Raw genomic sequence first — 27678 nt, forward strand, 5'->3', positions numbered from 1 at the left:
AGTACTAATTTTTTTATCATGGACGGATGTAGTACCTCCTTGTATTTGTATTTATTGATTTATGAAGTGCCTTACGCCAAAGCGCTGTACAATTGAACATGATACATAATATAACAGCTGAAGCAAATACATTATGAATCATTCAACAAAAACAGTGAAAAGAGCAATTAACTGAGGGGATAGGTAGGGAAGGGGAGAGGATGGGAGTGGAGTGGTGACGAATGGTAGGAGGGGGCAAGAGGGAGGGTGAGAGGGGGAGGTAGTTAGGGGAATAAAGAGGGGGAATCAGGAGGGGGAGGAGCTTCAGGGAGGGGAATGAGGAGGAGATATTTAAGGGAAGTGCGGAATGAGTTGAGGGAGGGGGAAGAGCGGATAGCAAGAGGGGAGTTCCAGTGTAGAGGTGCTAGGAGTTGGAAGGAGCAGAAACGGGAGGCGGCATAAGGGGAGGGAGGTACAGTGAGAAGGAAATGGTCAGCGGACCACAGGGGACGGGAGGGAGAGAAGGAGAGAAGGGAGGAGAGAAGGGGGAGCGAGGCCATGGAGAGATATGAAGACAAGGCAGAGAAATTGAAATTTAAGCTGGGAGTGAAAAGGAAGCCAGCCAAGGGAAGAGAGAGGAAGAGATGGAGTCACGGGTGGTAAGTAGACAGAGGGTACAGACAGCAGAGTGGCAGGTAGATTTAAGAGGGGCAAAATGAGAAGTAGGATGTCCAAAGAGTAGGGAGGAGCAGTAGAAGAGGCAGGAGAAGATGTGGAAGGAGATTAAGTGTTTAGTAGCGTGGAAAGTGAGAGAAGGGCGGATTTTGAGAATATTGAAGAGGTGGTAGCGAGAGGTGCGGGAAGTGAGGGAAATATGTTGGGAGAAGGAGAGAGAGGAGTCAAAGAGAACCCCTAAGTTACAAGCCTGAAGAGAGATAGGAAGATTGGAGGGAGGAAAGTGAATGAAAGGGGGAAGAGAGTTAGAGGGAAAGAATAGAACTTCGGTTTTGTCAGTGTTGAGAGAGCGGAATCGGGAAGACATCCAGTTCGTAATGGCTGTAAGGCAGGAGGAGAGTTTTTGGTGAAGGTCAGATGAGGAGGAGGCGAAAGAGAGCCTTAGCAAATAATCCTTCATGGGAAGAAGCATCTAAGCAGTAATGCTTAATGAAAGTAGGCATTGTTGCCCATGTTGCGGCTGAACAAATATCCGGTACAGGGACTCCGCTCTTCAGAGCTGTTGAAGTAGCCATAACCCTTGTGGAATGGGCTCGAAGCCCATCCGGCGGGTCCTTTCCAGCCAATCTGTAGCACTCAACTATAGCCAAAATCATCCAGCGGCATATGGTCGGTTTTGTCACTGCTAATCCCAATTTATGGCCAGTATAACCCACAAAAAGTTGGTCATCCTGACACAATTTTGACATTGATATATAAAAACCGAGAGCCCTTTTTGGGTCCAGTCTATGACAACTCTCCTCCTCTTTGCCCAAATGAGGGTAGAACGTTGGTACTATGAATTTTTGTGACAAGTGAAAGTCAGAAACTACTTTTGGAAAGAAAGAGGGTTTAACCTTAAGTACCACTTTGTCTTTGTGAAAAGTAGTGTACAGAGGTTTGCATGAGAGAGACTGCAACTCACTAACCCTGTGGGCTGATGTTAAGGCCACAAGGAGGACAGTTTTTAGTTAGAAGTCTCAAGAGACAGGAATGCAGAGGCTCAAAAAGGTACACAAGTTAGAAACTCAAGTACAAGATTCAAACCCCAAGTCGGGACATGAAAAGGGTCTGGAGGGTACACATTAGTGAGCCCTTTCAGGAATTGAATGATTAATGGAATTTTAAAGTACGAAACAAATTCCGAGGAGCGCTTGAAAATGGACAGCGCAGCCAAATAACCTTTTATTGTTCCAATCTGGAGCCCCATATTGGCTAAATGTAACAGAAAAGAAAGCACTATAGGTGTGCCGAACTGGAATGGATCCACATTCTTATCTTTGCACCAGTTACTGAATTTATTCCAACACCGGCACAGAGACTTTGTTGCTGGCCTTCTGACCGAAAGCAAAATCTCCATTAAGTCATCCGTGAGGTCCCAATCCTTATATCTCAGCCTCTCAGAAACCATGCGTGAAGGCTGAGTGTCTTGACCTCTGGATGGAGAACTTGACCTTCCCCTTGCAAGAGAAGATCCTCTCTGTGGAAGACATATTGGAGGGCAGATGGACTTGCCTAGAAGGTCCAGGTACCATGTCCTCCTGGCCCAATACAGGGCAATTAGGATCATGGTTTTCCAGAACTTTCTTAACCACCTGATTAGGTGAGGAATCACAGGGACTGGAGGAAACGCATACAGAAGTGGAAATTCCCAGTCCACTACGAACGCGACTCCTTGAGCTCTTCTTGGGGCAAATTCCCATGAGCAGTACTGATCGCACTTTTGGTTGACAGAGGTCGCGAACAGATCCATCTGAGGGGGTCCCCAAAGGGTGAAGATCTCTTGAAGGACTTCCTGAGCTAGTTCCCACTCGTGGGATACTGTGCTCTGCCTGCTCAGAGCATCCACCGCTGTGTTCTGCTCTCTGGCTAGGTAAACTGCAAGAGATTCCTTCTTGTATTGCCCGGAACCAGAGCTGCATTGCCTCTCTGCACAGTGCTAGTGACCCTACGCCTCCTCTCTTGTTGAGGTAGTACATGGCCACTGTGTTCTCCGTCATTATCAGGAAATTCTTTCCCAGTACAGAGGGCAGAAAGGCCTTCAGCGCTAGTCTGATCGCCCTCAGCTCCAACAGGTTGATGTGTAGTTTGGACTCCGATGGAGACCAACGACTGCGGATTGTTAGATTGTTGGTATGGGCTCCCCACCCCATGAGTGAGGCATCAGTCACTACTGTTATCAACGGCCATGGTTGCCAAAAAGATTCTCCCTTGAGGATATTGTCGTTGCAAGCCCACTATAGTAGATCCTGAGCAACTGTGCTCGGGACTTGCAGAAGATCCAACACACTCGCCGCAAATTCGGACACCGAGTTTTCAGGGCCCATTGAAGAGATCTCATTCTCAGTCGAGCTTCTGGCACCAGAAAAATGCAGGACGCCATGAGTATTGGGAGCTTTATCAATAGCTTCCACCAGACTTAATTGTGGGCTAATGCCACTTCCCGATATGCTGTGTCCAAAGTAGTCGACACTCTCCACAGCTATCTTACACTTTTTTTGGCACCATCAAACCTGCTGCCTTCAGTCTACTCAAGACCAATCCTAATAGTTCAGGTCTTTCTGGTGATTCTGCATGAATGAGTATGGCATCTTGAAACACGATTATGTTGGTACAACTTCCAACACCTTTTCCATTATTCTTTGGAATACTGCTGCTGCCGAAGCTAGATCAAAAGGCCTTCAGCAGCATTTGAATGTCCCTTCAGTTGTGACAAAAGCAGTAACAATCTGACATTCACTTCTGAGGCGTACTGGATGATATGTAGATGACAAATCTATCACCGGGAATAATCTGGAGTTGCTCAATGTTGACAAAGCTTCTGAAATGATAGGCAATGGATGGCGATCAACCTAAATATTTTTGTTTAAATTCTCTTAAATCTGCACAGAGTCTGATGCTGCCATTTGGCTTTGCCACAATCACAACTGGAGATAACCATTCAGAGCTTTCAATCCGTTCAATTATTCCTTTTTGAAGTAACATTTCCAGTTCCTCTTTTAGTTTCGCCTTTTACCGATGTGGGACTGCTCCCACTTTATGTACCTTAGGTATTGCTTCTTTTTGTAGCCTAATACAAAGTTCAAAATCTTTTAGCTTACCTACGCCTTCTGAGAATACTTCCGGAAATTCTCTTTCCCATTTGACCCCTACCTCAGCTATTATCAGTGTTGGTGCATTTGCTTGGATGCGAATACCCAGTTTGTACTGTTCATCCCAACCTAACAATGACGATCCTTCTTTGGTGACAAACCTCAGCCGCACAGCTCCTGCCCTTCTATTTGATGACCGCTGAAAATGTGCCCATTAGTTCAATCTTGAAATTTGTGTAGGCATACGGTTCCATGTCATGTCCGAGTAGATCCTCTACTCTCCCTTCAACACATTCTTCGCATGTCTCTTGTGACATAGCCCATAGGGAGCAGCGGTCTACCGTCATGGTTACCACTTTGCCATTCATCACAAACACATCAGATGGACCCTTCCCTTTTCCAGACAGGGAACTTACTTTCAAAATGTATTTGACCTGTGTCGTTGACTGCTTTGTTGAGGCTTCTTGTTCTGGCAGTCTTCCTCCTGTTTCAATAGGTTCTATTAACGCTTTTTGGCAGACTCATGCAAAGTGTATGCTCCTTTTGCATTTGATGCAATTTGCATTTCATGCAGGGCAAATCTATTTGAAGCTAAATGTCTATTGCTGCCACATTTGTAGCACTTCATTTCTTTTCCTTCATTTATTCTTCTGTTTTGCCTTATTGCAGATACTTCTTGTCCCGGTTTTTCATTTCTCATACAGAGGGACTTTTGTTCAATTTCTCTGGCAACTTCCACTGCTTGTTCTAATGGTAAATCTTTTGATAATAGCTTCTCTTACAATATGGTGTTATTGGTGCACCGTACCAATTGGTATCCAATTATGGAGTTAGTCAGTGTCTCAAAATCACACATGTGACTTCGGGATCTTAGAGCTGCCATAAAGCATTCTACCGGTTCCTGCGGTTCCTGTGACCACTCAAAAAACATGTTCGAAAGTAATATTTTTCTTAGGTTCAAAGTGGTTTTGCAATTTTCATTTTGCCAGTATGTAATCATTTACATCCCCGTTGGCCAGTTTCCCGTGATTCTGGTAGTCCATCATTAACACTTTGTCCCTCTGCAGTGCAGAAGAAATTATAAATTACTCACCGTAACGGCTAACGTGCTTAGTCCTTAGTCCCCTTTCCTCCATACTGCATGGGCGTCCCTTCAAGGGACTGGAGACGGAACCCTTTTCACCAGAAAAAACATTCCCCTTTAAGTGTAGAGGCACGCTACCCTGGGAGCATGCACTGCTCTGACTCCGCCCTCCGTCGCCACACCTCAGTCCCCATTGACGCGTCAGCAATAGATTTAACATTGCCTAATGACACCAGTATTAAGGGGGAGGATGGTGGGACATATGGAGGAAAGGGGACTAAGGACTAGTCAGTACGGTGACTAACTTATTACTCTTACGTCCCGTCCCCTTTCCTCCATACCGCATGGGCGATTACAATGAATGTAGCCCCAGGGTGGAGAGGAGACGCTCCTTAAACAAATAGGTTCCCAAGAACCACCTGTCTGAAAGCCGCATCCGATCTAGAGCCAGCATCCAAACAGTAATGCTTGCACAAAGCAGACAGAGTGGCCCAAGTGGCCGCCCTGCTTATAATTGCCAAAGGACATGGCACTGGAATGTGATGGCCGTTGCCTTGGCCCTGACCGCATGCATGCATGCATGCATGCATGCATGCATGTTCGCCGGAAGCGGCTTGTGCTGGCCCTCGTATGCTTCTTTGATGGGCGAGACTAACCAACAGGATATGGAGGCCTTGGAGGCCTAATAACCTGGTCTTGCAACTCTGAAAGCAACAAACAAGGCATCTGATTTGCGGAAGCCCTTGGTCCTATCAAGGTAGAATTTCAGGGCACACCCGACATCCAGGCCGTGCAGAACTCTGTGCCTCGTCCTTAGGATAAACAAAAAACACAGGAAGGACTATTTCCTCGTTCAAATGGAAAGCAGACGGCACCTTAGGCAGAAATGCTGGATGTGTCTGCAGGACTACTTTGTCCTTGTGAAAGGTAGTATACGGTTTTGAGGCGATCCAGCACTTGGAGTTCGCTGACTCTGCGAGCCAAGGTGAGGCCGACTACTAAGGCTGTCTTAATGGTGACCAGCCTGATGTTGGTGGATGCCATTGGCTCAAACGGTTTGTGCGCCAGGGCGCCCAAGACTATATTTAGGTACCACATGCGGTGTGGCCTCTTGATGGGCAGGTAGAGCCTTGCGAGCCCCGTCAAATGTTTGACAATCTGATTGGAGGTGAAGACCCCCCTCCTCCGAATCCCTGTAAGCCCAGATGGCTGCGAGGTAAGTGCAGCAGGTGTCCACCTGCATTCCCAAGTGGGCGAGGTGCGACAAGAAGGAGAGCACGTCATCCAGAGCACATGCCAGAGGGTCGATTTCCTTGGAGCCTGTCTAGCGGCAGAATCTGGTCCATTTACTTTTGTACTGGGCCCTGGCAGCCTTGCTCCTTGCGCCCTGTAGGACTTCCAGATTAGCCTGTGAGAGGCTGAGGTGCCTTAGTGTTACCACTCAGGAACCACGCTGTGAGGGCTACTTTCTGTGGCGCGGGGTGGATGACCCTGGCCCCCTGCTGTGCCAGAAGATGTGCTGGGCCCGTCAGAAGGTGAATCAGAGGCATCTCCGAGAGGCTGAGCAGCTCCGAGAACCATGGCCTGGCCGGCCATCAGGGAGCTATTAGAATGATAGAGCTGGCGAGACTCCATGATCTTGCAAATTACTCTGAATCTACAGATTGGACGGGAAGGCGTACACAGTAATGCCGTTCCACTGAATCCTGAATGTGTTGCCCAGGGAGGCGGGGCACTGTCCCTGCCAGGAGGCGAACTGAAGGCACTTCTTGTTGTGCCAGGTGGCAAAAAGATCCACCTGGGGAGACCCCATCGGTTGAAGATCTACTAAATAGAAGTTTTTTAGCTGCCACTCTTAATTGTCCGCTTCCAACCTGCTGAGCCTGTCTGCCTCCAGGTTGGATTTCCCCGGACGGTGGACTGCCGTGAGGTAGATGTCGTTTTCCAGGGCCCAATCCCACATGCTGATTTCCAGTCTGCACAGTGGAGGGGGATCTGGTGCCTCCCCACCTTGTTGACATAGTATATGCTGGCTGAGTTGTCCGTTTGGATGAGGACAACCTTGCCCCTGAGAAGTGGAAGTAATGTTCTGAGCGCTAGCCAGATGGTGTTCAGCTCCAACCAATTAATGTGGTTGGAGAGATCATCGAGGGTGGCTCCACAGCCCTCGAGCGATGAGTCAGTAGTGATGGGGACCTGCGGGGTGGGAGGCTGGAAGGGCTTGCCCGTACGTAGGTTGCAGTCCCTGAACCACCATGTGAGGTCCGGGTGGAGAGATGGGAGGAACATTCATCCGAGAGCCCCGCTCCTGGTTCCATGAAGCCACGAAGTGCAGCTGAATCCTCCTCAGTCTCGTGTGTGGGCCAGCTAACAGGACTGCTGCCAAGAGACCCATGAGATGCTGGTAACACCAGGCCGAGGTCACCTCTCGGCTGAGGAAGTGAGTTGTGGCCCGCCTGATGGCTGCAATCTTGTCCTCTGACGGAAACACCTTCTCGGAGCATGTGTCCCAGATGAGGCCCAAGAATGTCAGTCTCCGTGGGCTGCAGCTGCGACTTCTTGAGATTGATCGAAAAGCCCAGATAGTGCAGTGTGTCCAAAAGGACATGGGACGAGTGGTGAACCATGGTAAAGAACGATTGGGCTGCCAAATCGGGACGTGTAGGTACGGGTCCTTCAAATGCAGAGAGCACATCCAGTCTCCCTTGCACAATGTCTCCTCTATAAAAGCCGGAGTAACCATCTTGAATTTTTGTAGAGGTAAGGAGAAGTTGAGGGTGGAAAGGTCCAGCACAACTCTTATGCCCGCCCGGTTCTTTTTCTGAATGGCAAATAAATCCTGGATTAAAAGCCGAAGCCTCGCTGGGAGGCTGGGACTTCCTCCACAGCCTGGCTCTCTACGAGCAAGTGGATCTCCGCCAGAAGAGTTGCTGTCCCAACTGGGGGGGGTGGAGGGGAGAAGAGGCTGGGATGGGTAGGCGGTACCCCGTGAATACTACGGAGAGGAAATGTGCATGGAGAGCAAGCCTGCCCCCCACTGGAGACACATGGACCCGAAGGGGTGAGACATGCCTTCTTTCCCTCAGAGGCTGTTGCGGAAGAGGGGGCCTTGAAAAACCCCTGACCCCCCCCTACCCCCTTTTGTTGCTTGTGCCGGTTCGGAGCGGCGAGCGGTCCAGCTTCCTGGACCTCCGTTCCTGGAAGCTGCTGAACCCTCCGTACTTACACCCCTTGTCCGAGCGCTGCTGTGACTGGGTGTACTATTTGGGCGTGGTCTTTGTCAAGATGGATAAAGACTTGGCCGTTTGTCAGCTGTTTTTCTTTTTGTCCAGCTCCTCGTCAGTTGTGGAGTGGAAGAGATCACCCCATTCGAACGGAAGATCTAACATGCGTTCCTGGATGTCTGGGTTGAATTTCGTTGCACAGAGCCAGGCTGTCCTTCTCATGAACGGCCAGAGGTGTCATTATGAGCCACATGGACTCCATGAGGTCCTGCGCCACCAGCTTGGCCTCAGCCAGTCCCACCTTGAAACGCGATTGGCTCTGCGTAGGAAGTTCTGGAAGGAAGTTCGAAATTTCCCACCATAACCTCCGGTTGGCGGCAGCCAACATGGCATCGGCGTTGGCCTGACGAAGATGCAAGGACGCGTTGGAATACAGCTTCTTCCAAGATCTTCTCCTTGCCTAGCAGCGTGAGGATGACTGAAGCTTGGAGTATAGTGATGCCGCAGCAATCACCGAGGATTGTGGCTGAGGATGGGCAGATAGCAAGAGTGTATTCCCCTCCATCTGCCTGTACTTGGCGTCCAGGCGTCAATTGACCGGCTGGGCGAGAGGGGGCTTGAGCCAAACCTTTTTGGCCAGGAAGACGACACCGGTCTGCAGTGGAATTTCAGTTTTGGCAGAGGGGCGCCATGTGAGGACTTCAGCAAGGACCCCCTATGCAGGTTTGATTGACCTCGGGTTGAGGCAGGCCCAGGTACTCCGCCAGTCCGGCCAGCCTTTTGTGGAACGCCCTGGCTGACTAGGGATCAGGGTCCTCCTCCTCATCCGTGTCCTAAGGGTCAGGCGGATCCCTGTGTCGGTGGGGGAGTAGTGGGAGCTGGCGGCTGGGGTACCGGAGGCTGCTGGTACGGAACCGCCCGAAGAATCGGCTGGGGGCCGGAGGCAGAGGCTGCGCTGGGGGCGCCGGCGGAGGAGACCGAGGTGCTGGAAGCATTGGAGGGAGCATGTCCCTGAAGGCATCCCTGAGGATAACCCCCATCCAAGGAGTTATGAGCCTGAGGAACCTCTCAAAGAACCTGTATTCACAGGCCGGAGGAGTGGTAGGGATAGAAACGGGTAGCAGGAGGCTGCTGGAGCCGCTGCATACCATGCGCAAATGAAGGATAGGCTGTAGGCCACGTACCTGGTTGAGGCCAGTCCCATCTTGACACTCGCTCCTTGCCAAACTCCTGGAATGGCGGCAGGCGGGTGCTGATGTCTGGCACAGCGGCCATTTTGTTGAGGTGCCTGTGTCGTGCTGCTCGGCTCGCTGGGCCCAGCCTCTTCCAAGACTCTTGAGTGTGGATCGCGAGGCCAACCCTCTCCTCAGGCCTAGACCAGGTAGGTGAGACACCCACGTCCCGGGAGCCGGAATAGCTGCTTTTAAGCGCCCCCTCAGACGTATTGCCGGTACTAGGGAGTGGCCCCTCGGACATAATGGCGATACAAGGGCGGAGCCCCTCGGGTGAAAACCTGGTAGAAGAATTTTTGGGTCCCTCAACACTGTCACCGGGAGGATCCCTCGGCCTGTAGCTGAAGCAGACTCGGTGCACATGCTGGTACGAGGACCTATGCGGTCCCTCCCGCACAGGCAAGTCCTTGGGAAGGAGTCTCCCTTGTTGGGTGCGATGGAAAATAGAGGCCCTACCTTGGGCCTGGATCAATGTTTCACGAAGTCCTTGAGGTGCCCTGGAGGCGACTTCTGGAAGAGCTCCCTCCACCTGACTAGTCTGTTCTTCAGAGACCTTGTGACAGGGCGTTGCAAGCTGTATACGCTTTCCAACGTGGTCTGGGCCAAGGCAACGTAGGCAAAGGGCGTGGGGGTCTGAAGTTAGAAAGAGCCCGTCACAGGATAGACACCTGATGAACCCTGTGTAAGTCGACATGCGCCGGGGAGGAGCGCGACGCCTGAGGACCGAGTACCGGTATGATAAAAGACAAAGAAAAAGAAAGAACAAGTTGCTTTCATACCTGGTAACCTTCTTTCGATGGGAAGTTCCAACGATGTATTCCACATCTATGACAAGTAATGACCACAGCTGTGCTGCTTCGGAAAGTTTTCGGCGTCTGCGTCCTGCGTCGATGACATTGATCCGCTGTCCGAGGGCGTCCGTCAAGCCGACGTCACTGGATGCTATAAGTAGGACGCACAACACCCGTAGCCTCAGTTGTAGTTTTTTCCCACAACGTGTGGCACCAATCTTCTGACACTATGACCACAGAATGCCTTGCGGAAACGTAAGCTGCAATCGCATAAGAAACTCTGTTGCGGGGCAGGCTGGGAGGGTACGATGTGGAATATGTCGGAACATCCCATCAAAAGAACGTTACAAGGTAAGAAAGTAACTTGTTCTTCGAATGGGATTGGGTCTTCCGGCGTATTCCACATCTATGACAGACTCCCAAAGCAGTACCAACGTATGGAGGTGGGAAAAGAATTTAGAATTTTAGAATGCCCAATTAAATTGCAGAATAGAGGACCGCATTGCCAAACGCCAGATCCTGCCCATGGATAGAATCCAGGAGGTAGTGTTGGACAGAGGCCCATGTGGCTGCTTCACAAATGTTACAAATGGGAACACCCCTCTGCAGAGCAGTAGAGGCAGCCACACCTCTAGTAGAATGGGCCTGTAAGCCTACCGGAGGGTCCTTCCCCGCCAAGCAGTAACATACAGAAATTGTCAAGATAATCAATCTAGACAGTCTGCTTAGTAACAGCTTGTCCCAAACGCCTTCAAGCGTATCCTACAAAGAGCTGATCATCCACTCTGACCCGGGACATGCGCGAGATGTAGAAACTTAAAGTTCTCCTAGGATCCAACCTATGGAGCTTCTCTTCCTTACCAGGATGTGGAGGAGGATAGAATGCCGGAAGAATGACCTTCTGGCTTAAATGAAATTCCGACACAACTTTCGGAAGAAAAGAAGGACGAACCCCAAGGACAACCCTGTCCTTATGGAATACCGTGAAGGGTGGCTTAACGGAAAGTGCCTGCAACTCACTCTGCGAGCGGAAGTGACCGCAACTAAAAAATAGTTTTCAAAGTCAGTCTCAAAGGACAAGAATGCAAAGGCTCAAACGGAGCTCCAATTAGGAATTTTAGAACTAGGTTCAAATCCCAACCGGGCACCTGGAAAGGTGACAGTAGGAACACATTAGTGAGCCCTTTCAGAAACTGAGAAATCAAAGGAATCTTAAATAAGAACACCCCTCAGACGAGCGCTTAAATATGGACAGCGCTGCCAGGGAACCATTAATGGTACCCACTTGCAGGCCCTTGTGGGCTAATGAAAGCAAAAAATACAGAACCACAGGAATGGCACATGAAAAAGGATCCACATTCTTAACCCTGCACCAGTTGCAGAACTTTCTCCATCACGTCTTCAGGGAGGTCCCAATCCTTATAGCTCAACCGTTCAGAAGCCAAGCATGAAGGTTGAGGGACTTGACCTCTGGATCGAGAACCTGACCCCCCCTCCTGTGAGAGCAGATCATCTCGGTAGGGAAGACGGCGTTGAGGGCAGATGGACATGTCGAGAAGGTCCGGGTACCATGTTCTCCTGGCCCGTGCCGGAGCAATGAGGATCACTCGGGAACCGAACCTCCATAATCTCTGCAGCACTTGCGGAATGGCGGGGACTGGAGGAAACGCATACAGCAGCGGGAAGGACGACTCCACTACGAACGTGTCCCCCAAGGCTCCTCTTGGAGGCAATTCCCGCAAGCAGAATCTTTCCCACTTCTGGTTGGCACGGGTGGAGAAGAGATCCACTTGTGGGGTCCCCCAAAGGGCAAAGATCTCCAGGAGAATCTCCTGAGCCAGCTCCCACTCGTGAAAGACCATGCTCTGCCTGCTCAGAGCGTCCGCCACTGCGTTTTCATCTCCGGTCAGATGAACTGCCGAGATCGAAATTTCCTGCTGCATGGCCCAGAACTAGAGCTGCATCGCCTCTCTGCACAGAGGGAGAGACCCTGCCCACCCCCCTTTTGTTGAGGTAGTGCATGGCCACTGTATTGTCCATCAGAATCAGGACATTCTTCCCCCCCCGCACAGATGGCAGAAAAGCTTTCAGGGCTAGCCTGATGGCCCTCAGCTCCAACAGTTGATATGGAGTCTGGATTCCGACGGAAACCAATGACTGCTGAGTGTCAACTCGTTGGCATGAGCTTCCCATCCCGTGAGGGATGCGTCCGTCACGATCATCACCACTGGCCAGGGTAGCCAAAATGGAGCACCCTTCATCAGATTGCCTTTGACGGTCCACCACAGAAGATCCTGGGAGACTGAGGGCGGCACCTGAACGGGATCAGACATCCTACCGGATGACTGACAACTGCATCTTGAGAGCCCACTGCAGAGATCTCATCCGCAGCCTGGCTTCTGGCACCAGAAGAATGCAGGATGCCATGAGGGCGAGCAACCTCAAGAACTCGAAGGCCGGGAGACTCTGGGCATGTCGAAACTTGTTCACCATCTGCAGAATGTGATGAGCCCTCACCTGGGAGGAAAACAGCCCAAGGGACGTGTCGAGCACTGCTCCGATGTACTGGAGCCGCTGGGTCGGTGTCAAGTGGGACTTCTTTAAGTTGAGGGAGAAGCCCAGCTTGTGAAGGGAGTGGCAGGTGACGGACAGATGATCCAGGACTTGCTGGGAGGAGCGCGCCCTGATCAACCAATCATACAGGTAGGGGTACACTTGAATCCCCCCTTTCCCGAGATACGCTGCCACCACCACCCTGTGCTTGGTGAAAACCCTCGGGGCGGATTTCAATCCGAACGGCAGGACGCGAAGCTGAAAGTGCGAGTCGCCAACTGCGAATCTCAGGTACTTCTTGTGCTTGGGATGAATCGGCACATGAAAGTAAGCGTCCTTGAGGTCGAGAGACACCAACCAGTCTTGAAGTTGAAGGGCCTGGAGGACTTGAGAGAGAGTAACCATCTTGAACTTGTCCTTCCTGAGGAGTTTGTTCAAACCACGCAAATCCATGAGTGGTCTCAATCTCCGTCTTTTTTCAGGATCAAAAAATATGGGGAATACCATCCCTTGTCCCTCTCTGCTACAGGCACCAGTTCTATGGTGCCTTTCTCCAGCAGGGATTTGATTTCCTGCGCAAGGAGCGGATCCAGACTCTTCAAAGAGAGATTCCCCGGTGGATTGTCGTGAGGCCTCGGCCGGAAAGGAAGACATTAGCCATAGGCTATGATCTCCAAAACCCACACATCTGAAGTAATGGCATGCCATTCTACAAGCGGCTGCGCCAGCCTTCCTCCAACCGGCAGACCATGGGACATGGCCTCATGACTGAGCTGAAGCAGCTGCCGTACTGCTTGAGGGCAAAGAGGCAACTGCTCGAGCGGCCTTGGCACCTAGAGTACCCTGTTTTCCACCTCTGATACTCCTATGTTGGACCCTTTGACTTGCAGCTCCCCTCGATCTATCAAAGGTAGAGTAGTATCGAAAGGAACCTCCCCTCCATTGCTGTCCCCTAGGACGAAAAGGCGGAGGTTGGCGGATTGATGCGCTCAACGACTTCGCTACAGCCTTCGAGGTCAGCCTTGCTGCCAATGTTCACCATCAAAGGGCATGTTGAGAAGTCGAGCTTGTACATCAGGAGCAAACCCCGACTTCCGCAACCACGCAAATCTGCACATCACGGTGCTTGCGGCCATGGACTGGCTGACACAGTCTGCCACGTCCAGATCCGAATTAACAGATTCACACATGGCATCCTTGCCATCCTGTATAAGGGCAAGAAAGCCATCCCGTTCCTTCCCTTCGGGAATATGTTCAGCCACTAACAAAAACAATTCCACAGAGTGTGAGTGAAACGTGCTAAGGCACACACAGTTGGCTGCTTTCAAAGCCATACCCCTGAAGAAGTCTTTCTTCGCCCAACCGTCAAAAAATTTGTCATCCCTATCAGGAGGGATGGTAGGGTACGACGCCCGTTTTGCTGGGGCCATAGCCGCCTGCACCACCAAACTCTCCGGAGTAGGGTGCATGGACAGTAGCCGGGGTCGCCACGCTGCCGCCACCCTTCTTTGCAAGGCCATATGGAATGGCAGTACTGGGTCAGTTGGTGGACCTTGGTCCAAGATATCCGTCAGGTCATACTGCAGAAAATCTACTGGTGGCGCAGACCACCCCAAGTACTCTGTCACCATCGACATGAGGTGCCTGTACGAAGAGTCAGTTTGACAGGCCTGAGCCTGGTACGCATGCTAAACCTCCGGGGAGGTATCAAGACCACTGGCGTCATGCAAAGACTGACGTAGGTCTTCCAACTGGCTATGACCAGATAACAGGTCGTCGGGAACCTCACCAGGAACCAAACCTTCCTCAGACCCTTCCTCCACCTCAGAAATATAATCCAGAGGCTGGAACAAATCCCTGGAAGAGGGCACAGAAAAAGGCTCAAATACAGGCCTTACAAACTTGTTCAGGGTCTTCCTCAGTTTCCACCGACACACGGGGTACCTCCGGTAAAGCCTCCATGAAAGGCGTTGACAGAATCAGTATAGACGTCGAGCGTGGCAATGATGGCTTCGACACAGGCCTTGAGGGCGGTGCCCTGAGCATGTCCTTTGATGGCCTCGGCTCCGATGCCTTCCTCGGAGGCGGAGCCTAGAGTCCCTCGACGGACATGGCGCCGATGGCGTCTACGTCTTCTTCGAAGACGTCACAGGCTCTGACGGTCTCGAGGGCGTCGAGGACCGGGACCTGGAGCGGGCATGGCTAGAGCGATCCACCTTGTCCGATCGGGATCTTGAAGGTGCCCGATGATCGCGCTGACCACCCGAACCCTAAGGCGTGCGAGCGGCGGCCCTAACACTTTCCCTGCCGGCTTCTTTCAACGGCACGGACTTAACTGAGCTCTGCGATTGGAAAATCGCCATCATCTCCGTATGAAATGCATCCCATTCCGCAGGAGAAGAGTGCTTATTGGGACAAGCAACCCGCTAACGGGCGGAGTCCTCGGACGAGGAAGACGACCAGCGACGGCGTTTCCGCAAGTGCCTCGAAGATGCAGAGGAATGGCGGGAACCACTCTGGGACCGAGACCCCCTAGACTTATGCCGACGACGCGGAGAGTCGCCTCTCGAATCGTCGGTCGAAAGCCCAGCGGATTTCGACTTTTCGGGCTTGGATACCCTACCGACAGAAAGCTTCTTCCGCAAGGCCTTCGATGTCAACGACTGGCAATCGTCACAATCATCCGTGGCGTGGTCCCCACCGAGGCACCAGAGGCAGGCATCGTGCGGGTCTGTCAGCGACATCTTGGAACCGCAGTCCCGACACTTCTTGAAACCCGGCCGCAGGGTAGAAGATGAAGACATGATACCTTCACAAACAAATTCGAAAAACCGATAGAATAACTCAGAAGAACCGAGGCACATCGAGATCTCCGAAGCCAACATGTTTGGGGAAAAAATAGAACTGAGGCTATGGGCGTCGTGCGTCCTACTTATAACATCCGGTGACGTTGGCTCGACGGAGGCCCTCGAGGACAGCGTATCGACGTCATCGACGCAGGAGACGAACATTTTGCGAAGCAGCACAGCTGTGGTGATTACCTGATATGTGGAATACGTCGGAGGAACCAATCCCTTCCAAGTATCCGCGCGTGGAATTACATGGCCAAAGCCAAACCCAGGAGCGCTGGCGAGTTCGGCCCGTTCCCATCGATGCAGAAAAGGGGACTGAGGTGTAGCGCCGGAGGGCGGAGTCAGGGCCCAGGGCTGCACCCACGCGTGCCTCTAAATTTAAAGGGGAAGAAGATTTTTTCTGGTGAAAAAGGTTCCGTCTCCCATCCCTTGGAAGGAACGCCCCTGCAGTATGGAGGAAAGGGAACAGGATGTAAAAGTACAGCTGGTTTCCTAGCAGGTATGAACTTGTCGCCGCCTATTGCCAGTAGGTATGTGTCGAACAGCTGTTTCCATCTGTCCCACCGAATTGCTGGTGTACCAGGTTCAGCTAAAAACGATGGTGGTGGTGCCATGCTAGCAGCTATAATTTTTGGTGGGCTGGGGGGAGGGGGAGAAAAAGAAAATATTTTGCTTTTGTGGCCTTTCGTTGCTTTTGTAACTTAATTCCTTTCTTCATTCATTCACTGCTGCACTGCAAAGTGCTGCCCCTGTTTTATGAGGCCCTTTCACCTTAATGGGGCTTGGTTTGTAGTAGCTGCTCACAGTTTTCCTTGCATGTAGTGCCCTTGCAGTGCTGCCGCTGTTTTACATCGCTTGTTCCTCTTGTGAAGCCTTGTTTACTTTGGTTGCTAGGGCCTTGTTTATCGGCCTTCTCTTCACGTTGCGCCGATGCTCAAGGTTCCTCTAACCCGTGAGCATTGCGCGATGACAGCTTTCCTTCTTTTGGGAACTTCTCCCTACCTTCACCCGCTTGTACCGCCGACTGCGGTCCCTTTTGGCATGATTGGGTGGATGGGCGATCCTGCTCTGTGTGCTGCCTGTTGGTTTCAGCCCACGATGGGCGCACCGCTCCCAACTCTGCACCACCAAATCGCCAGCTCTGTCTCAAGTGTGGGGTCTCCCACAGGCCTTTGTACAACCCTTGTCGCCAGTGAAAGACGCTACACTCACCGCAAGTAGTTTAAAGGGTTCTTTATTTATGGGCCTGCAGGGACCCCTAACATCAGCTATGCTCTCCAACCGCCATCTACTCTCAATCTCCCGAGCCTTCCAACTTCCATAAGAGAAGGCTCGGGAGATGGAATATAACACTTGTCTCAAAATAAAACTTATTTATAACAAGGCAAGGGCAGTTACAAACCACAAATACTGAGCTATACCTCACGCTTTTGATATGTAATGTTGGTTTATAGCACGCACTGCTACCACCCAGGGACAGTCTGCAGGTGCTCTATGGATTAATTATTTTCATCGACAAGGAGGAGGGAGGGAACTGCAACCTTTAGCTACATAAACGAGATCCTGCTTTGCCAAGACCGATTATGCCTAACCTTTTAATTAGGCAAAAACAAAGCAAAGGGCATTCCTAAACAACCATGTGCTGCTTTTTGGTTAATAAAGATTTTAGGGGGCAGGAGAGAACCAATGTGCGAGAAAAAATAAATGTATTGCGTCCCAAAAATACATCCCTTAAACCTAAAAGTATGCAGATTTTGGGATATAATTTTTTTTAATCAGAGTACCATAATGAATGCAGATCAAATATGGAAGAGCAACATAATGACATTTTCAGAGCTACCACACCCCATGTGGGAAACCCAAAGCTTTTTGCCGATTGGGTCCCTTCTCTCTGCCACAACGTTACAGCATTATGCTGCAGTCGCTTACACTATTTACGCAGCAGACGGTGGCATACATACCCACAAAACAGCTATTCCTCTTCTTCTCAAGTACTTGGCTGATATTGCGGACACTGCAGATGGAGAACTTGTTGTTGTTCAGTTTGTCCCCAGATGTAGCTCTGGCATACATGATGTAATTGCCATTTTCCTTATGGCCCAAGTTCTTAGACTCTCCTGGGGTGCAATCAATGCCGGAATCATGCTAAAAACAGGGGGAAAAATCATCATTTGTTATATATCGAATACGTTTATTCGGATAAAAAATCTCCATAAACACTTGCAAAATAAGATATATTCAATACAAAACACTTGTTTTAAAAAGACATCACTTACAAGTCAATAAAAAAAGGAAGGAAATACCAATTAAAAGACAGAAAAAAGTGCATGTGTACAGTCAAGTTACAGTAAGAATATCCACCAGTACCGATAAATTTCTTTAGTCTTGGAATTTAACAGTGTTCTGCCAGATTGCAGAGGTTAAGTTTGTTCCGCCGGTACCATGCTTTTTTCAAATAGTCCACAGAACGCCAAGCCACTGGCATTGTGGCAGCTCATAGCAAATAGCATAGGGCTGTTCTAGCCTGGGTAATGCCTGCGTTTTTAAGCAGTGGTAATAGGGTTTTTCTTCTCAAATCCATATAAACCGGACAGAGCAACACAAAATGCAATATTTCTCCTCGGGCCAGTGACAGCATGGACAAGCTACGGGCTGTTCATTATGTGACCAGTTTTGGTGCGAGCTCTGAGCCATAAGGAGTTAAAATGGGCTTGCATTAAGGGCCATCGGTCTGAAGGCTTGTGACTATGAAGCAGGTACGACAATGCCGTCTGAAGTGGTTAAAACAATATGCCTTCTGTTTGCAGGGATCCCCAGAGCAGCGGTTTCCCTGTTTGACACAAGGATAGCATTATAAAGTTGCTTATATTTTCTGACAGAACAGGGAGACAAAAGTGATGGACATAGCAGGCTCTCACAATTTAACTGGCTAATACATTTCTGAATGTAGGAGAGCCACATAATTTTCTGTTTAACTGAGCTCGTCACCAGTGCTCTTACAATCAAATGCGTGAGCGTAGCTTTCGGGTTTGACCATATCGCCAGCCAATGCAACAAAGGGGCCAGCAACCACTCATCCCCAATGTACGGGTACCCCAAATCCAAATGAGTACCGTAATTAGGAGCAGACTGCGGTACCTTTTCAGAAAGGTGTTCTCCACATTTTCAATACTAATAATTTTTTCAATACCCCATAATGCGCCCCCATTATTAGTAGCCGTTTTAGTTTGAGCTCTATATACTTCCAGGATTAAATTAATGGGTTGCCCTAAACAATTCTTTTGGAATCGAGACAAGCACCCGAGAGCCTGCCGCATCCTCAAACATTGTTCATCTACGTGGCCAAACCATTTGGTATATAAACAAACAAGATCTCCTTGCAAGTCTGCCTCTACAATGTTTCTTTTACAGTAAAGACTGCACAAAATATTTCTGTGAGAATTACAAAGTAAAAGTGCTCAATGAGCCTCATCCCGAAAAGCGCATTTTATAATTATATTGAACAAAGTAAAAGCAAAATTACATTAGAAATCTATGCATGTTGCAAAATGAGTACTTAAAAATAGTTCTGAGGGAAAAACTCAATTTTAAGCCGAAAGAGAGCAAGATGGCTTATTTCTTTAAGCAGAGATGGGGCAAAGAAAGGGATTCAAATCAGCCGCCAATGGCTCTCCACCCTGGTATTGGGCCAGGTTTGCGCTTGTACGCTGGTGCATAATTAACTGCATACTGAGGCTCTCCTCTGCTTGAATTGCAAGTTTAGAGTTTGCCAGCTCAGCCTGTCGCAACAAAGGTCTGAGCTACAATTTGTGCCAGGGTCACGAGTGGCTTGAAAATCATTTTGGTGGCTAAACACTCAAAGAGGCACTCTCGTGCCTGCATTTGCCCCGGTTCGTGACTTAGGATATGCTTGTCTCATCACCCTCTGAATGCCCTGGCTGCCCTCCCAGCATGCCTGCGGTCTCGGGCATAGATCAGCTTTGCCATCGACCCCAACCCGCTCACTCCCTGGACGCAGCGACCACCCCAAAGGCTCCCTCAAGCAGCACTTATTTGCATCCTCCCGCTAGGGCCGGCCGCAGCCTTTCCAGGACAGCTACCAAGTAGTGTCTTCTACTTTAGGACTTGCAGAACCACCACCCCACTCTCAGTCATAGGGACATAGACATGCTCACCCCACGCCTTTGCTGCTACAGTCTGCTGTGTTCAAGCCAGATATTTTACAAAAGCGACCAAAGTGTCAGCATCTGCCCGCTCCATTACCTCACACTGCTTCAAGCCTCTATTTTGGCGTTAACACTGTGCATCATCATTGCCCCTGATTTTGGCAGCCTTTGCCGACAGCCTTGGTATTGGGGAGAATTTTCAGTGTCTGTGCTAATTCCCTTTAACCTTCGAAACCCTCTGCCCCTTTGCTAGACTCTAGGATCTCTGATTTGTAACCTCCTGAGCGAGTAGCAACTTTTGCCACTCAAGTGTTTATCTCTGACATTGATTTTTAAATTTTATGGAGTCTGGTAAACTCCATAGGCATCTGCTTTTTGTATAGTGACACACACCACCCTCTGTGCAGTGCCACTGGACTTCTCTTTATTTGTAAATACATTATCTTGGTTAACTACAATAACCAAGAATATTGAGATAGCTTTGATCTTACTTACCTTTTCTTGTGTGGGTCCAGCACACACCACCCTGTGTGGAGTGCTGAGGGGTTACATAGTAACTCCTTATCCCACTTCTATAACTCTTTGTTACACTAACTTAAATGGCTGGTGGCAGTGGTTACCTTTTACTACCTGTTGAGCAGGGTACTTGCAGGCTGATTTCACAGCTGCAGTACAGCACTCCTAGGTGAACATTTTTACAAAATGGCCCACATTTTTTTTTTTGCCAAATCTGATTTGTTAGTTCCTTCTGGGCTTTTACTCTGTTTACACTAGGTTTAAGTCCTTTTTACGTTTTGCCTTTGATGGGTTTCAGCCCTGAAGCTCGCCAAGGCCCCAGTGTGTCTGGGAAGGTAGGAAGTGAGGGATGAGCCCGAACCTTCACTGACCTTTGTCTGTAGGCATGCCTGGCCGAATCCATTTCCAACTGGACAGGTGGCTGTCCTAAAGGATGACCCCCACCCCCATCCCGCCTGTGTGATTGACAGCTGTAGGGCTGTAAATGAATGGGATTTTGCATAAAAGGTGAGGCTTTTGGGACTACAGGCAGAGTCGACCACTGGAACATCATATCTGACAGAGGACGAGCAGAGACGCCAGCAGTACCTTCCAGGAGGACCACAGAAGCACTGGTAAAGCCTTTCAGCAGTGCGGACCCTAGTTTCGACATGCAAGATCCCTGCAGGACGACTTTCTCCCTTGGGCTGGTGGGACCAACTAGCCTCAAGACACTTCTTTTTGGCTCATTCCCCGACTTGCTACGTCTTCCCTAAGCTGCAGAATACCAATGCCCAGGGACCCCCGACCATTATTGGGTGCATAGTCTTCCAGAGAACGAATCCCACCACAACGTCATCCAGAGTCCCCTCACCAGAGTCCAGAACCAAGGAAACTCCAACCAAAGCTATTTATTTCTCTTAGGCATTGAGACAAAGGAGCCAAAACCACAAAGAGCAGCTGAATCGTGTGGAATTCATTGCTGCCGAGTCCCTCTCCAGAGTGCTGCTGCAGAAGCCCGCCAGACATCATCCCTTTCGTCCCCACGACCAAGAACAAGGGTCTGCATCAGGAAGGCGTCGAGCTGGAACTCCTTCCATTCTAAGGTACTGTGGGGCATGGAGTAGAACTACCTTTTGCCATTTGTAGTGCTCCCTGGCGTGTCAAGTACTATTCTAATCCCCCTAGAGTTGACCTCAACTCACCTGTGCAGGCCTTCCAGCTTGTGATCCATCAAGTGGGCATCCTCTGAGCTCCTATGATCTTTCAAAGAACTCCCGAAAGTTAGATACCATTTTTCTAAGAAAAGCTGAATCAGAACTGGAACTATCCCACTGACTTTGGCAGTCCTGGTTTCCTAAATGCTCCTCTTCTGAACCCTATTGGCTTTGGCAGTTTGTGTTCCCTTACAGGTTTTAATGGTGGATACCATTATTGCTGGGATAAAAGACTGCCTACATCCCTCTGGGAGAAGCCATCTATTGAACCAGATGAAAGTGTGTTCTACTTTGACTAACCGTTTCTCTCCTAAACTCAATTTTATAATGGTGAACAAAAACAAGTGCTATTACTGGCCTCGATTGATGTCATTGTGTGCTGGTATATGTTTAGAATAGAAAGAAAGGAACAAGTTACTTACCTGTAACTGTTGTTCTCCAGCATGGGTCTGGCATGGATTCACATGCTCATGAATATTCCCTGTCGTCAGGCTGGGAATCCTCGGTAAAGAAAAATATCAGTATCAGTTTCGTTTCTGATCTGTCTTTCTTTCTTAGTAGTAACCAATCACTGGTCTCTGGGTCATACTGCCCCCAGCCAATGACTGCCCTCACCCTAAGCCCCTCCCCTGGGAGCCATCTTCAGATTTGGTAGCACGTAAAGTGGCAGTACACACATGCACAACCACGGGAGGTGGCAAGGCTCAACATTAAGTATCACATAAACTCAACATTAAGCAGCTATTACCTCCTCACCAGGCCCACCTTCAGGCAAACAGGTTGCGCAGCACTGCTTGGCCGACCCTGGACTCCTCCCTGGAATCCCAGTCGATGCAGTAGAATTTCGTGAAGGTGTGCATCGACCTCCACGTAGAAGCCCTGCAGATGTCCAGCAGGGGTACACCAGACAAGAACGCCGTGGTAGCAGCGATCGCTCTGGTCGAATGGGCTCTCGTATGGCCGGGCAACGGTCAGTTTGCCAACCGGTGGCAGTGCATGATGCAGCCAGAGAGCCATCTGGAAATGGAAGCCTTCAAGAGGGCCTTCCCTTGGTTCACAGGTCCAAAGTTGACATGCAGTTGTGATGTCTTCTGAAAACTCTTTGTGCGGTCCACGTATAACTTCAGCGCTCTAGCTACATACAGTGAGTGCAAAGTCCTCTCGGCCTGCAAAAAAGGCGACGGGAAGAAAACTGGTAACACCAAGGGCTCGTTAGGATGGCAGTCCGACGGCACCTTGGGCCTGAAGGAGGAGTGCGTCCTCAGCGCCACCCTTGTCTCGTGAAAAGTCAAGTATGGAGGCTTGCAGGCTAGGGCCTGGATCTCTCCCACTCGTGCGTAGGTGATGGCCACAAGAAATGCTGTTTTCCACGAAAGGAACTTAAACGGTGCCGAATGCAGAGGCTCGAAAGGCGCCCCTATGAGCCTGGTAAGCACCACGCTGAGCTCCCATGCCGGGGCTGGAGCAGGAATTAACGGAACAGTCCCTTCATAAACTCCTTCACCAAGCGATGAGACCACAGAGATGATCGTCCCGTAGTTCTGGTGTAGCGGGAGATCGCAGCCAGATGTATTTTGATGGAAGCATGAGCCAGCCCCGCCTTGGCCAGCGACAGCAGGTACAGCAGCACTTGAGGGGCTGTAATTCGCAGAGGGTTAATCTTCTGTGCACGGCACCAGACAGAGAACCTCTTCCATTTGTGTCCATAGCACTTAAGAGTTGAGGACGCCCTGGCCTTTGCAAGCACCTCCTTGCAGTCCGCTGGGATATCGTACCCTCCAAACTCTAGTGCTGCAGGAGTCAGGCCTGCAAGTTTAGCGACCCAGGGTTCTGATGGAGGATGGCGCCTCCTTCTCTGGAGAGAAGATCTGCGTCCGTCGATAGTTTGACTTTCGGGGGCGGGTGGGGACGCTGACAAGTCCAGAAGGTCCGGGAACCAGATCTGTCTCTGCCACGCCGGTGCAACGAGGATCATCCTGCACTGGGACCTCTTGAGTTGGTTGACGAGTCGCAGTAGCAACGGCAGCGGAGAGAACGCATACAGGAACAGGCCGTCCCAGGGGAACGAGAAAGCATCGCCCATGCTCCTCGGCTGGGGAAACCTGCTGGCGAACCTCTGACACTTGGAGTTCGCCGTCGTCACGAACAAGTCGATCTGGGGTTTGCCCCATCGTCGGAAATGCTGATCCACTTGGTCCTGACGCAGTTCCCACTCATGGCATGAGCGCAGCTCCCCGCTCAGCAAGTCGGCGATGGTGTTCTTTACCCCTGCTAGGTGGAAGGGCACCAGAAACATCTCCTGGGCAACGGCCCAATGCCACAGATCCTGGGCCTCCTTGGATAGGGCCGGGGACCTGGTTCCTCCCTGCTTCCGGATGTAGAACATTGTGGTGGTGTTGTCGATGAAGATCCTTACCACCTTGCCCTTGAGGGACGGGAGAAACGACCTGAGAGCCCTGAACACTGCTCGGAGCTCCTGGATGTTGATGTGGATGTGGAGTGACCTCTCCTCCCGGAGCCAAAGGCCTCTTGCGTGAAGATCTCCGGTGTGCACTCCCCAACCCTCCAGGGAGGCATCCGTCGTCACCGTCTCCTGGTGTGCTGGGGTCTGAAAGTCTGCCCGCCGCGAGATGCACGCGGGTGCCCCACCACCGAATAGCTTGGCAGAAGACCTCGTTGAGCGGGATCTGGTCTTCGAAGCTGCCTGCCACTTGCATCCAATGGGCGTTGAGGAACTCCTGTAGAGAACGCATCCGCAGCCTGCATAGGCGCACCAGGTAGATGGAAGAGGACATACTGCCGAGAAGTCGAGAAGTGACTTGATGGACCTCACCCTGGCCACGTCCGTGGCCAGCAGGCGCTGCACCTTGCCCAGGATGGCCTTCGTCCTTTCCTCTGACGGGGAAGCCAATCGTGCCACTGTATCGAGCTTGGCTCCGAGAAACAGTGCGACCTGCCACGGAACCAGGTGGGATTTGGGGAAGTTGATGAGAATCCCAGGTCCATGAGCAGTTGGACGGTCTTTGCTGTGTGCTCGACAGTGAGCTCCCTTGTCCTTGCTCAGATGAGCCATTCGTCCAGGTAGGGGTAAATGTGGATCCCTTGCAGGCGCAGCCGCGCCGCCACTGGTGCTAGGCACTTGGTAAATACCCTGGGTGCCGACTTCAATCCGAATGGCAGGGCCTTGAATTGGTAGTGCCATCCTTGGACTACAAATCTGAGAAACTTTCGGTGTCCTTTTAGAATGGTGATGTGGAAGTACGCATCCTCCAAGTCCCGCGACGACAGGAAGTCGCCTGCCTCCAGCTGTCCCAGCACGTGCTGGAGGGTGACCATCCGGAACTTCTGGGCCTTGATGTATTTGTTTAACCGACGCAGGTCCAGGATGGGGTGCCAACGCTTGTCTTCTTTCTGACAAGGAAGTATCTTGAGTATACTCGAGCCCTGGAGCCTCTTCAGGACGAGCTCGATGGCCGCTTTCTTGAGCATCGCCCTTACTTTTAACAGCAGTTCTGGAATGTGATTTTCATCCTAGCCACGGGAGGAATTCGGGGGCACTTTAGAAATTCGAGAGTCTACCTGTGGGCCAGGGCATCCAGCACCCAACGGTCGGTGGAGATGGACTCCCACATGCTGATTAACTTCGCTGGCCAGCCTCCCACCAGGGTGCTCAGGTGGGGCCCGACGCTACGGCCGGTTCAGTCCTGCTTGGAGGTGGCTTTGCCGCCCTAGCCTCCTTGGTGACGGGGTCCTCCTGACTTGCCGCGCCCTCTATAGGTCTCTTGTGACGAGGAACGGGCTGCCTGGTGGTACGTCGAGGAGCTACCGCCGAAACCTTTGGCGGCACCTTGCTTGCCTCTTGGGGTTCCGAAAGGGCGGCCATCATTGCTGCAAAACTCCCAAGGCCCGAGCCGTCTCCGTGTCGGTCTTGATGGCCTGAAGTGACTCATCTGTCTTTCCAAACAGGTTGTTCCCGTCGAAGGGCATGTCCAGAACTCTGGTTTGCACGTTCTGGTGGAAATCGGTTGCCTTGAGCCATCCCCGCCGTCGAAGGCAAACACCGTTGCCCAACTGGCGGAACCCGGTGTCCATGGCCAAGTCCGGTAGGAAGTCCAGCAGGGGGTCGATCTTGTACCACAACTCCCTATCGTAGCGGGCCACAATCGCTAGGTTGTTGGCCGCCTTAATTGTCGTCGTCGCCGCAGACGAGATGACTCGTCGCATGGCGTCCAGTCTCTTTCCCTCACCGTCAGGTGGGGAGGTTGAAGTTGAAGCTGTCGCCCCAGCCGCTTTCTTCTTGGCCGCCGCCGAGACGACCGAATCCGGGGTCGGCTGCTCCCTAAGGCACAAAGGGGCACAATCGGGGACCCAGTACTACTTCGCGTACCGATCCCTCTTGGCAGGCGTCGTGGACGGGTTCTTCAGGAGAGCAAGTCCCTCGTCTCAGATGTCAAGCAACGGCACCGCGAGGACAGTCTTCCTCTTGGCCTTGTGCCGTTGATCGAGGACGCCTTCCTTCTTCAGTTCTTGAGGGCAGAGCTGGAAAAGCTTGGATGCCCTGGAAATCATGGCGTGGAAGGAGCCAATTTCGTCCATCATCATCCGTCCCCGTCGTGGCCGTATCTGTTCCCGTGTCATCCCTAGGATTAGGAGAAGGAGATGAAGGCTGAGCAGGCCGTAAGGGCTGGAAGGGCGGGGGCGATTAACTCTCCTCCGCTTGTTTGGAGGGCTTCCCGACAGGCCCGGTTCTGCTGGGTCGTCCGGCGGGGGTAGAGGCAACCTCGCCCTCATCTCCGTGGATAAGGTTTGGATTGCCATCAAAATGGCCACCGAGTTGTCAAGCACTGGCTGCGACGGGCACAATCGTTGCTCCTCCTCCACGGAAGCCTCGTCAGCGCCACCGTCGCTCTCTTCGTCCGCCTCCCCAGGATTCTTCCCGTGGGACCAGACCTCCTCAAACCTCTTGTTGAGGCCTTGCACGACTTCAACCTGCTCCTCCTCCCCCTGTCCGTGACGGCCACTGGCCCTCTCCCCCTCTTTTTCCACTGGGGTCTTCACGGGGGTCTTATCGATGGGCTGAAAAGAGGATTCCCTCTGCGGTGGCAGGGAAACTCTGGGCCCCGAGGTCATCTCCACTGGGGTAGCCTCCACAGGCTTTGCTAGGGCTGCCACGACTCCCTCGATAGAGGCCATAGCCGGGTGAATCAGGGCCTTCACGACTTTTGGCGTGCTTGAGGCCTTCACCTTGGGTGGGGTGGAGGGGGGTGGGGGGGAATCACTGCCTCGCTCCCCCTCGGCTGTTTCTGTCAGAATCGACCAGGGCTTCTCCAGAAGCTTACCCAGGATCTCCGACTTTCTCTTCCCCAAGCCAGAGCATTGGCTCGTGGTTGATGGTGTTGGTGAAAGTGTGCCCTGCCTGGCAGCCGAGGAGCCCGACCATTCGGCACTCCCGGTGCCCGCAGACTCGCTGTGCTTAGCCTTCTGTTAGGCCCCCGTCGCCGGAGCGCCCTCATAGGACTTAGACCGCTCAGACCTCTTCTTCTCACCTACCGCTGGGCTCTTCCTTTCCAGCCAGTTGGTGAGACGGATCCGCCGATCCCTCATGGTCCGCTCCAACATGTTCTTGAAAAACGCACAGTCCTTCTCCACGTGCGTTTTGTCTTCGTGAAGGCAGTAGAGACATCTAGAATGCTCGTCCTCCTTGAACACATTCTGCAATCCGCATCCAGGGCAGTTCCTGAACAGCTTGGATCCAGGCGTCAAGCTTCCTTTGTCTTGGGCTGTGTCCACGAGGTAGGCCTCAAGGTCTCCTGGAATCCTCGAAGAAGCATACTAGATGAAAACTTGGACCTTGAGGGGCGTAGAAAATTCTGAAACGGGTCCCTGTTGATCGGAAGTAGAAACGGTGGAGCTTGAGGCTCGAGTGACCGAAAAAATGAGATTAAACTCTTTGAAAAAAAAAAACGCAAAACACAGTAAAAGCTCGAGAGCTATAGCACGAGGACTCCAACACTAGAACGTGCGGTAAAAATCCGAGGATGGCTGCCAGGGAAGGGGCTTAGGGAGAGGGCAGTCATTGGCTGGGGGCAGTATGACCCAGAGACCACCGATTGGTTACTACTAAGAAAGATCAGAAACAAAACTGATACTGATTTTTTCTTTACCGAGGATTCCCAGCCTGACGACGGGGAATATTCATGAGCATTTGAATCCATGCTAGACCCCATGCTGGAGAATTACTCAAATACAGTATTGGTTCTTGTTTAAATTAATTCTATC

The 27678-nt window shown here is 51.3% G+C and overlaps 1 protein-coding gene across 1 annotated transcript in view; it reads right to left on the minus strand.

Moving 5' to 3' along the window:
• ADAM10 (ADAM metallopeptidase domain 10) overlaps positions 1-27678 on the minus strand; it is a 1301929-nt gene that overhangs the window by 227164 nt on the left and 1047087 nt on the right. The window contains exon 10 of the mRNA XM_069624354.1: positions 17483-17666. Within this exon, the coding sequence (XP_069480455.1) occupies positions 17483-17666 (184 nt within the window). The remainder of the gene's footprint in view (positions 1-17482; positions 17667-27678) is intronic.

The sequence above is a fragment of the Ambystoma mexicanum genome, chromosome 11 (genome assembly GCF_040938575.1).
Source record: "Ambystoma mexicanum isolate Mex_15411 chromosome 11, UKY_AmexF1_1, whole genome shotgun sequence".
NCBI lineage: Eukaryota > Metazoa > Chordata > Amphibia > Caudata > Ambystomatidae > Ambystoma > Ambystoma mexicanum.